The sequence below is a fragment of the Danio rerio genome, chromosome 16 (assembly GCF_052040795.2).
Source record: "Danio rerio strain M-AB ecotype USA chromosome 16, GRCz13ab, whole genome shotgun sequence".
Taxonomy (NCBI): Eukaryota; Metazoa; Chordata; class Actinopteri; order Cypriniformes; family Danionidae; genus Danio; species Danio rerio.
In genome coordinates, this window is record NC_141036.1 from 22,844,659 (window position 1) to 22,857,305 (window position 12,647).

A 12,647-nucleotide genomic window follows, 5' to 3' on the forward strand; every position below is an offset into this window, starting at 1 on the left:
GTTTGAGAATACCAATCCATGTGATCGTAGAAGGATCGGCCCACGCCTGTGACATCTGTGGGATTTTCTCTTAGCGCTCTTCTGATTGGATACGAAGTGAACCCATGGGCGTAGCTCCACTGAGATTACGTGTACATCGTCCAATGAATATCGATTATTAGCAGATAAGGAGTGGCTTAAAAGAAAGCGGACCAATAAGAAAACAACGTTTTGGTTTTGGGGTGTAATTTTTTTTGCATTGGAATTTGGGAGTGTGATTTGATGCTCGCTTCATTATGTGAGTCGGTTCTTTTGAACAGAATGTCTCAAAAAAGCGTTTTACTTCAACGTGGCACACGTGCTTTTTATTATTTTTCAGTTTTTTAATAATCAAAGCGACTTATTGTGCGAGTATTTATTAAAGTCACAAGTTCAAGTATTAAAAACTAACTTAAATATATAATTTGTATTTTACGAACAATAAAATTACACTTATTGCAAATAATTAGCTTTTAATAATAGTAATTTGCGTTTATTTACGTTTTAATAAGTTTCAGGTAGGTTTATAAATAATACATCCGGTCATAAACCGTTCTAGATGTAAACGCTGAACAGCCTTGATTGCACTGCTCGGTCCAAGAGTTCAGATTCATTGAGTCGACTCAGAAGATCGACTCGCTTACGAGTCAGACATCACTAGTTTGGCAAAGATTTAAGACCCCCTGAAGAAATTTCGCTTGCCACGTAGCTGTGGCTGGACAACTTGTAGTTTGGGAAGTTTTTCAGAACTTTTTTGTACATGAAACATTAGTCGAGTAGTTAGAAAGTGTCAAACTGTTCTTCATATTAAAATGATTCCAGAGTTGTGGACATGCATCTTTTCTGCATTTTTCTTTTACGTGCATGGAGCAAAACTTCCGGAGCCTGAGGTGAAAATAGAAGTTTTATACAAACCTTTCCTTTGTCATCGTAAATCCAAATACGGGGATATTCTTCTGGTTCACTACGATGGCTTTCTGGAGAGTAACGGCACAATGTTTCATTCCAGGTGACATCTTAAAAAAACATTTTGCATGTCTTATAAGCAACTTCTCACTGATAAAATGTAATAGCCATCATCTTCGAAATTTCAAATTAGTTACACATGAACAACAAAAAGAAAATAACTGTCTGTATTTAGTTTATGTAAGTTTTAACCTTATTGAAATGAATAGGAAATATCTAAATTATTTTGAATTAATAAATCATGATTTCACAAAAACAGTCCAGATTAATGAAACACACACAACATAGCTTCATTATAAAAAGCTTTAAATAATAAAAAAATAAACAAAAAATAATGAATTATTTAATTCATTAACATTCGCTTATAGATGAAGTAGACATGCATATAAATTCAGTCTCGGACACTAATATAATTTCATAGATAGGTTTACAAGAAGAATGCTGATAACTAATAGGGCTGCATGATATTGGAAACATTTAACGTTGTGATATTTTGTTATTCTGCAATATTTGAATTCAATTTCACCAGATGTCTTGAATATCTATTTGTAAAGAATGTATAATTCTAGATTGATTGGGATGGTTCTGTAGGGCAGTGCATCTGCATAAAATCTAATTAACAATCTACAGGCATAGGTAAATATAAAAAGATACAAATGAATATAACTTTTACTGTTTAATTGCTTTATAATGAGCCTAACTGTATTCCGGTATATGGTAACCAAATGATCAAATGTAAAGTAATCCTGCATAATCTTCATTATAGAAACAAATAGTTACAAATTATACAGTTTGTTATGCCTAAATGTTTTTAACCCTCATACAGTCAAAAACACATTTAAATGATGAATGAAATCATATTATAATCTTGACTCAACATTGCATGTTCTGCTGTGGGACTATTGTGAATGATCACAATTTGATATTGATGCTGAAATGTTATATTGTGCAACTCTACTAATAGTGTTCCATACAGGTCCAAAGTCTGAATGTAAGACAAGAAAAGTAATGCTACTTAATGGCATAAAAAGTAATATTATGTAATTATTGTAACTAAAAGTAATATTATGTAATTATTATGTGAAATATAAGTAAAATAATGATGTGTATTTTGAGGATCTTAAAGCATTCAAGATTCATTCTATTACTTAAAAAATTGATGCAAAAACACAAAATGTTTATCATTTTTTGTCATCTCTTAAATAACTTAAAAATCTTATTCAGATAATATAAAGCTTCTTCTTTTTGCATCTCTTCTAAGCCAAAATAATCTCAAAATACTTAAAAAAAAAAAGAATGCCTAAATTAATTGTCAAAAAGCATTTATTGCTTTTCCAGTAAATACACAATTTCATTTAACTGCTATGTTTTCGTTTTTTTGTTTTTTTTTATACATGTGCATAGTTTCTAGCCAGTATCTATGACCACCGGCCAAAACCCAAAAACCAGTTTGACCACCTTTAGCCATTGTGTTGCTTATCCAAATTAGTCTATTTTGGATCAGATAATGACCAGAGAGAAACCATTCATCATATTCCAAAGTGCAGCTGCCAGCTCAAACAAGTCAAATATGCAAGCCTCTAACCTTCAGTTCACATCTTACTGTTGGCAGCCGCCATCAAGGAGACAAAAACCCTGTCTGGTTCACGTTGGGGATCCGAGAGGTGATCAAGGGCTGGGATAAGGGTCTTCAAAACATGTGTGCAGGAGAGAAGAGGAAACTGACCATCCCTCCAGCTCTTGCATATGGAAAAGAGGGCAAAGGTGTGGTATCAAAATTCATGTTATAGTTCACCCAAAAATGACCATTCTGCCTTCATGTGCATTACCTGCCAAAGATGTTGTCAACTATTCAAGTTTTAGCAATAACAAATAATAACTTGACTTCTATTATTGATAGTTTGGTATAAGAAACAAGCTAATATTAAAGGCCTCTAGATTACGTTTATTTTACCAAAATAAAATAAGATCATGCTTTGTGTTCTGTCTTTTCATCTAGCAGCAATAATGACGACTGGAAAACTTTGTTTAGACGAAAAATGAACTGTTTACTGAAGTTTTTTGTATACTGAAGCAGGAGCGAAACTCCGAACACACACTCACTCTCTCACACTGAGTCAGTTGCAATGGTTACAGGCGCGCTTTCAGTAGCGCTAATCATCATAGGAAAACTGTTCTTAAAGCAAAACAGCATATATAAATGCCAAGGTAAATTCACTTTATGACAATTAAACGATAAATGGAGCATTAATTAATCCCTCTTGCATATATATATATATCAATTTAAGTCATAACACTTTGATTATTTATTTTTTATTTTTTATTTAATAAGAACAGACTGACTTTGCTTGAACAAAAGTCTTGTCACTTAACAGAAATATTGTATAGTATAGAATATAAAGTCATGGTGCAGTGGAAAAAGAATTCATATTGTGCATGACTCCCATGAGCTTAGAGGAGCATCTATACATCTCTGCAATGACTCAAATAACTTATAGAGTCATATGGAATGGTAAAGAAAGTGTTCTAGCAGGACTTCTAGAGTTCATCAAGATTCTTTGGATTCATCTTTAATGCCTCCTATTTCATCTTATCCCAGACATGCTCAATAATGTTCATGTCTGAAGACTGGGCTGGCTATTCCTCGAACACCTTGACCTTCTTTGCTTTCAGTAACTTTAATGTGGAGACTAAAGTATGAGGAGTGCTAACCTGCTGATGAATTTGCCCTCTCCTGTGGTTTGTAATGTAATGGGCAGCACAAATGTCTGGATACCTCAGGCTGTTGATGTTGCCATTCACTTTGCAGATCTCTTTCACATCCCCATGCTAAATATAACCCCAAACCATGATTTTTGTTCACCAAACTTGACTGATTTTTGTAAGAATCTTGGGTTCATGCAGGTTCCAGTAGGTCTTCTGCTGTATTTGTGATGATTAAAATTCAGTTCAACAGATGATTCATCAGAAAAATCTAACTTCTGCTACTTTTCCAAATGATCAACTAGAATTCAAGTTATTAACTGTTGCTCTTACAACAAGATGTTTTTTTTCAGGTAGTGTACTCCCCCTTTATGATTTTTTTTCTGCTTAACATAAAAGATATTTTGAAGAAAGCTGTTATTATTGACTTCCACGATCATTGTTTCTCCGACTATGGAAGTCAGTGCTTTCAGTTTCTCAGCTTTATTGAAAATATTTTCTTTTGTGTTTAACAGAAGAAAGAAACTGGTTTGAAACACTTGAGGTTGAGTAAAATAGTGAGTAAATAATATAGTTTGAACTATCCTTTTAAGAAAGCAGTTGTTTTCATCGTCTCTAATGTCAGTGACAGTGCAAAAACACTGAATTTAGAGCTCAGATTATTTTGACTGTTGACCATTGTTTCGGCTTTCCTCAGGTAAAATCCCTCCAGAAAGCACTCTGATATTTGATATAGAGATCATAGAGATCCGAAACGGACCCAGGTCACATGAGTCCTTCCAGGAAATGGACCTCAATGATGACTGGAAACTTTCCAAAGCTGAGGTTTGCAGGCTATTTATTTAATCAGATACAGTTCTTCATCAAATTTCATAATAGTAATGTATTATATTGTTATTTGTGTTCACAACTTGGAAAACAAAATGTCATTGCAATATTTATTTTTTCTGATATACACTACTAGTCAAAAGTTTGGGGTCAGTAGGATTTTTAAATGTTTTAAAATCAGCTTCTCCTGCTCACCAAGGCTGCATGTATTTTATTAAAAATACAATTCAAATTGTAAAATTGTAAAATGTTACTGCAATATAAAATATCTGTTCAAAAATAGTTTCATTTCATTAAAAATAATTCATTAATAATTCCAGTGACTTAAAGATCCTCAAAATTCAGTCAAATATAAATTATTATTATTATTATTATTATTATTAATAATAATAATGGTGATTGTAATAAAAGCAATAATGACTGGAGTGGTAATTTCATTTGAAACTACATACAATAAGTAATACATAAAAATGTAATAAATATATATTTTTACATTTAATAAATACCGCCTTGATGTACAGAATATTTTTATTTAAATTAATTAATTCATTTTCATGCTTAGTCCTTTTAGTAATCAGGGGTCGCCACAGCAGTATGAACCGCCAACTTTTTTTTTTAATATTATTGAATACATTTAATATAAAAAATAAATAAATAAAAAACTGACCCCAAACTTTTGACCAGTAGTGTATTTTTCAATATGAATAGAGTTTCATCAGAAGGATTCAATGGCTCTATTATATATATATATATATATATATATATATATATATATATATATATATATATATATATATATATATATATATATATATATATATATATATATATATATATATATATAAAGAAAAAGAATTTATCATTTTAGGTTCATTGGGGTAATGCATGAATACCGTTGAAATGAAAAATATTAGCCCCCTGTGTATGATTAGCTTCTGTGATTTTTATTTATTTATTTTTTCCCCAAGCATTTCCCAAATGATTCAACACAAGGAAATATGGTGGTTCAGTGGTTAGCACTGTCCCCTCACAGCAAGAAAGTCTCTGGTTTGAGTCCTGGCTGGGTCAGTTGGCATTTCTGTGTGGAGTTTGCATGTTCTCCCTGTGTGTGTGTGGGTTTCCTCCAGGTGCTCTGGTTTCCCCCATAGTCCAAAGACATTTGGTACAGGTGAATTGAATAAGCTAATTTGGCAGTAGTGTATGTGTGTGAATGAGTGTGTATGGATGTTTCCCAGTGCTGGGTTGCAGCTGGAAGGGTATCTATTACGTAAAACATATGCTGGATAAGTTGGCGTTTCATTCTGCTGCGGCGCCTCCTGAATAATTAAAATGAAAAGCCAAAGGATAAATGAAGGAAGGTTTAACAGGGCAAGGAATATTTCACAGTATGTCTGATAATATTTTTTTCTTTAGGAGAAAGTTGTATTTGTAATTTTTTGGCTACACAAAATTGTTTAAAAAAAATAAAAACTGCTTTTAAAGGTCAATATTATTAGCCCTCTTAAGCAATATTAGCCCCTGTTATACAATGATTTGCCTAATTACCCTAGCATTTCTAGTCACCTGATAAGCCTTGTTAAGCCTTTAAATTGCACTGTAATTGCACTGTGAATACTAGTATCTTGAAAAATATACAGTAGAATATTATGTACTGTCATCATGGAAAAGATTAAATAAATCAGTTATCAGAAATTATTATGTTTAGAAATGTGTATAAAAAATCTTCTCTCTGCTCATCAAAAGTTGGGGAAAAACATACATGATGGCTAATAATTCAGGAGGGCAATTAATTATTACCGTAACTGTATGCATAAAGTGTAATAGGGCAATAATTAGTCATGGGAGGATGAACGGCTTCAATGTTTACCGTGGTTTGTAAAAGTCAAGGTTATAAAACTGCAAAAAAAATTCTGTTATATTGTTCATAAGGTTTTTATTTTTATTAAAAAATCTGTGTTTTGTAAGTAATGAACCTAGCAGAAGTCAATGAATTGTTTTAATTATTTAGCCTGACATGTTTACTGTTCCAAAATATTATAAATGTGAATTGTAAATTTAAAAATTCTAAAATGAAATACTGTATATTGGGTTAAATGTGGAAAAAAATGTTGTTTCTTGCTAAAACATTTTAAAAGTACTTATTTTAGAGCAGTAATCGCAATAATGTGAAACTGAAATTTTTATTTGACATTATCATACCATCAAAAACGTATACTGACCTTCATTCACAATGCTGCCAAATGTGGCACGAATCAGATTTTTTTCCCCCTCATGTGACTCAAGTAATGAGTGTGTGAACAGCCTAGACCACATAGAATCTGATTTTTTTTTTTGTTCTGATTTGTGTCATTTTCATAGGTAGTATTAAATCAGACACAGATCTGATGTTCTGCAATGCAACCGCAGTGTGGACGGTTATGTAGGATTACATGTGACTTTTACATAATCTTTGAGCGACATGCTGCAAACATCACCTACTCTTCAGCAGCATAGTAGAATGGCAATTACTTTACCACAGAAATTTGGTTGTTCATTTTGAAAAAAAAAAATTTAAATTAAAGGCAAAACTGGTGCTTGTTAACCAGTCTGGTTAACTATTGAGGCGGGAGTTGATCATGAAGCTGAAGAGCATCAGGTGGTGTTGCCGATTGGGGATCTGTGTGCAGCAGAGGGGACAATTTCATTTTAAGGGAAACTTTCTTTCTGAGAGAAAAAAGTCACTAGATGACACTAGCTGCATGGTTCTCAACCAGTTGAAGTTTATGGCGAAGTTTAGAAGGAAACCCAGAGAGAAGTGCATGACAGTAGTCAAGACGTAAAGTAACTAATGCATAGATGAGGATTGCTGTGAGACGAATAATATGACGCAGGTGGAAATATGCAGTACGCATAATATGACTGATGTGACCTTCAAATGAGAGCGTGCTATCCAAGATGACACGCAAACTCTTGATCCGCACAAAGGGAGAAATTGTGCTATTATCAATTTCTATTGTAAAATTATCAGCTTTATCCAAAACACTTTTAGTCCCAATGAATTTGGACATATGTTTAGATAGTTACAGGCCTTGAAATGCATAAAAATCAAAAACTTCTCAAGTAAAACCTTATTTTTTATATCAAAATAGGTCACCTTGTACATTTGATGATTGTTATATATTACCCATAAAACATAGACTGTGCTATTTGTTTTCTCTACTATAAAACGATGATTTAGTTATCACTTAGGGTTAGGGTAAATGATAGTTAGGGTAGTTAGGATAATTTGTATTGTAATAGAGCCAAAACAGACACTCAAAATGTCTTTCATTCCCTTTCCCTATTGTATTTATTTGCGCTATTGTTTGTAATCTATTTATTAGTACTAATTTCATTACTGACGGTTTATTTGTCTGTAAATACTTAAAATCTGAACCAGAAAAAATGAAGCAAAAATAAAGTAAAAAAAAAAAAAAATCAAGGGGAACAGTTATGTTTAAACTCTTGGCCTAATAGTAACTGAATTTGTGCCATTCTGTCCCAACCCCGAGGCTGATAAAATGAGAGAGAGGGAAAGCAGTTTGCATTTATAAACATATTGAATAATAAAAATAATATAAAAAGTATATGGTTAGTCATAACAACAACAAGCTTAAAAACAAAAGAGATTAACTTAAAGTAACTACAATTAAGCACATATCTTCTATAAAAAAGCTTCAACCCAAAAAACCCAACCCTTTCATTGTCCTCATCTTTTCCCCCTACTATCTGTTTGTACATGTGGTGTTCCCCATGGATCTAATTTAGCCCCATTCTTTTTTTTTTTCCTTACAAGTCAGAATTATTAGCCCCACTATTTATCCCCCCCCCCCATTTCTGTTTATTGGAGAGAAGATTTTTTTCAACACAATTCTAAACATAATAGTTTTAATAACTCATTTTAATAACTGATTTATTTTATCTTTGCTATGATGACCGTAAATAAAATTTGACTTGATATTTTTCAAGACACTTCTATACAGCCTTTAGTTACATTTAAAGGTTAATAAGTTATTGTATAATGATGGTTTGTTCTATATTCTATCGATAAATGTATAGCTTAAAGGGGCTAATAATTTTGACCTTAAAATGTTTTTTTTTTATTATTAAAAACTGCTTTTATTCTTATTATTTAGAAGAAAAAATATTATTAGGCCTACTGTGAAAATGTCCTTGCTCTGTTAAACATCATTTGGGAGATATCTAAAAAAGAAAAGAAAATCAAAGGGAGGCTAATAATTCTGACTTCAACTGTATATGCTTCCACTGGGTTCTATTCGGTGGTCAAGTCTTCCTTTTTTCAGCTTCTACTCTTAAAAACAGTCAAACCTATTCTATCTAGAAAAAAATGTGAAAAAATAATTCATGCTTTTATTACCTCTAAATTGGACTACTGTAACTCGCCATATTTTGGTATCAGAGTCAGACAACCCTACCCCATTTACAGTACATCAAAATGATGCTGCAAGGCTTTTAACCGGTACCAAAAAACATGACCACATCACACTGTCTTAATCTCTTTGCACTGATTGCCTGTCCACTAAGAACTAACTGTTTTGAGGATTGCATAAGAGGCTCAACTGTGCCTGTAATGGAAAGGAAGAGAATACTGCTGTTTTTATATTAATGTTTTAAAATAAAAGCACATAACAGATTCACATTCAAGAGCAAGGAGCATCCCCTGATGGGTCGGCGGTATGGGTTGCATATTGGGAAATTGAAAATACGGGAAAATACCTTTAGCGGAATAGAAGTGTAAAATATGTAAGAATCCTGGGAAAAACGGGAGGGTTGACAGATATGTCCCTAAGCCAAGGCTGAAATGCAGGGGTGACCGTACTTTTGCTGTAGCTGGTCTTATCTTATGGAATGCTCTGCCCCTCTGTATTAGATCTATATAATCTCTGTCTGATTGTAAATCTAAGTTAAAAATTTACCTGTTTGATTTGGCATTTAATTAGAGAGAATTGTTTGCTTTAGCTATTTATATCTCCTTGTGGTTTGTATTTTGCAGCACATTGGTCAATTTTTTATTGTGTTTCAGAATGCTATATAAATAAAATTGACATTGTTTGCACCTCTGCATGTTTCAGGTCAAAGAATACCTGCGCAAAGAGTTTGAAAAGCATGGATATGCTGCCAATGACACCCATCATGAAGTGATGGTTGAGGACATCTTTCAGAAAGAAGATGAAGACAAAGATGGATTTATATCATCTCGGGAGTTCACTTATCAACATGATGAACTGTAATTACACACTCCTGCAGCAAAAACATTACAACATTTCCCTTCTAATAGATTCCAGTATTTGCCTACAGAGATTTGTCATGCCACAGAAGATATACAAAAGTGTGTTTGTATCTACAGTACAAGCCAGGTGTGTAATTTATGTTAGTTTTTTTTTAATCTACACTCAGGTGATATAGAAGGTACATTTGAGCAGTTTTTAATATTTGAACGTTCGAATTTAAATTTTAAGCAAAGACAATGTTATCCCATAAGTGCCTGACTCAATTTAAAGGGCCAGTTCACTACAAAAATAAATTTGACTCCCTTTTTACTCACCCTCAAATGTTTCCAAACATTTATGAGTTTCTATTTTCTGTTCAACACATAAAAATGTGAAAATTGTCATCGTTACCTGCCTCCCATAGTAGAAAAAACAAATACTATGGAAGTCAATAGTTTCAAACATTTCTCAGAATGATTTCTTTCGTGTTCATGAGAATAAAACAGACGTTAAGTGTGAGTAAATGAGGACAGATTTTTCAATTTTGGGTGAACTATTGCTTTAACTTTATTTAACTTTTAATTATAGCGGATGTTTATATGACAGGGTTTTTAACTAAAAACAGAACCTTTAATGCATTTCTGTCACTTGTTTATATATGTTTTGTAGTCCTGAAAATGCAACTTTAGAAAAAGGCCTAACCCTAACAAAAAAAAAAAAAAAAACAACGTAAATTTCTAAAAACAGTGACATCATGCACATGCATATTACATCCTGTCTATAGATATATTTAAAGATGACCTAGGGCAGGCGATTTGGCCTAAAATCTCAATTTTAACTCTATTACGATTAAGGAACATTTATTTTATTTATTCTTTTGCCCTCTCCATGCCGCCCACACTCATCAATGCGACCAAGTGGACCAATGACAGAGCTTACGCTATGTGTTGATGTGACGTGTGGTTACATTTTTTGAGAGGTCGGCGTTAATCATGGCGAAGGGTATGCGACTGCGTGAAGGCTGTGCCAGACGCAGAAGTGTAAACAGAACGGGGATCACGTGACTCCACACGTGGAAAAGTAATTTAAAAATGTGACCTGGAAAAAATAGATGTGAATGTTGATTTTGTATACTTTTCAATTAATCACCCAGCCCTAGTATGACCAAAAAACAACAGTAGTGTACTACAGAGCTGTATACACTGTGTCTAGGAACTAAGGGCGTACTCTCAGTAGGCACGTTTACTTTGAGCCGTGCTAAAACACGGTTGTCCCCTCTTCCCCTATTGCATCTTTACCTTCCGAACCTGAGCACGCTTACACCATCAATGATGCGACTGTTCAGTTTAACAGGAAGAGAAGCGCTCTTGATTAGGAGAGATTGCTTTAGTTATATCGTTTTGCATTATTTTTAGTCGTTTGATATGCAGTGACACAGTCAAATCTTTTGCTGAACAGCTCCACCACTTTTAAAGGGCATAAATGTTCATGAAAGTCCTCGCGCTGCAAGTAATAGGAGGTTTGCTGAAGGTGCAGCTGATGTGCAGCGAGGGGTTTGTATCTTTGTTAAACTGTAAAAGTTATAGTTGAAGTTCATTGAAAAGTAAGAATGATCAATAAATTCATGATACAGTACCTTAAAAGTGACGTCATGTCTTCGGTTTGGCATTCAGGCACACTTTGAACTCGCACTACAAGCCAACCTGATCCCAACCAAACCATGCTTTGGCACACTTTCAAATCGGGCCAGGGCCGGCCAACTAAACCACGCCTGGGCCTGATTTGGAGCATTCACACTTGTCAAATGAACTGCGAAACGTGCCTGGGCATGGGTTGGATAGCCTAGTGCAGGGGTGTCCAAACTCTGTCCTGGAGGGCCAGTGTCCTGCAAAGTTAAGTTCTAATCCTAATTAGACACACCTAGGCTAGCTAATCAAGCTTCTATCAGGCTTTCTAGAAACATCCTTGGTGTGTTAAGGCAAGTTGGAGCTAAAATCTGCAGGACACCGGCCCTCCAAGACTGATGCTGCGTCCCAATTTGCATACTGTCAGTCCTAAATAGTATTTGAAAATAGAATTATTATGTTCTAAACCAGTATGTTGAAAAGAGTATGTTAAAGGTTCCCTGATGGTTTACTATTTCCGGTTAAAGTTTTAATTGTAGAAGCGTCCATACTCTTACTGCTAAAATAACACACAGTACATTGCGCGTCAGGCGTGAATTTGATTAGAACTACAAACGTGGGTGAAAAGTGTAAACAAACTACAAACATGATGGACATGCGAGACCAAGTCAAGTAGAGAGGCTTCGGTAAAGTTGTTTTATGACTTTTAATTAATATCTAGCCCACTTTAAAATATTTAAATCACATTTTCTGTGTTACATTTTATCTGCAACAACAATATTGAACTTGTATAAAGACGTTTGTGGACTATAATGTCTGAATGCATAATTATCCAAAGACCTGAGGAGATTTCTCTGCATGAAAGACTTGTGGATGGCAGATTAACCTGCTGCTGCTTCTTCAATAAGGTGGGAAATTAAATACAACAGAAATGTGGATGACGGGTGGATGATTGACAGGGCTCATAACTAAGCAACACAATGATCTGTCAACGAGGAAGTATTATGTCCCAAAGCTTGCACACTCTTTTGTTATACACTCAAAATTATATATTTTTCCTTTTCAAAAAAGTACATACTTTTAGGGCGTAGTATAAGTATGCAAAGTGAGAAGGAGCATGACTTTGGACACCCCTGGCCTAGTGTGAGTAAGCCCTAAGTGACATTGCCATATACTGGGCTGTCATGAATTATACAGCATTTAAAAATAATAATTTTTGCTAATTTCTGTGAACAAACAAGGATAACTCTGACTCGAT

The 12,647-nt window shown here is 33.9% G+C and overlaps 1 protein-coding gene across 1 annotated transcript; it reads left to right on the forward strand.

Annotated features, from left to right (window-relative positions):
• Positions 1 to 723: 723 nt before the first annotated feature.
• On the forward strand, positions 724 to 10,489 carry fkbp14 (FKBP prolyl isomerase 14). Its single transcript, NM_001003471.1, is given in 4 exon segments — positions 724 to 1,027; positions 2,597 to 2,748; positions 4,385 to 4,512; positions 9,627 to 10,489. Coding segments are annotated over 4 exon segments (636 nt in total). The 5' UTR covers positions 724 to 830; the 3' UTR covers positions 9,786 to 10,489.
• The last annotated feature ends 2,158 nt before the right edge of the window (positions 10,490 to 12,647 follow it).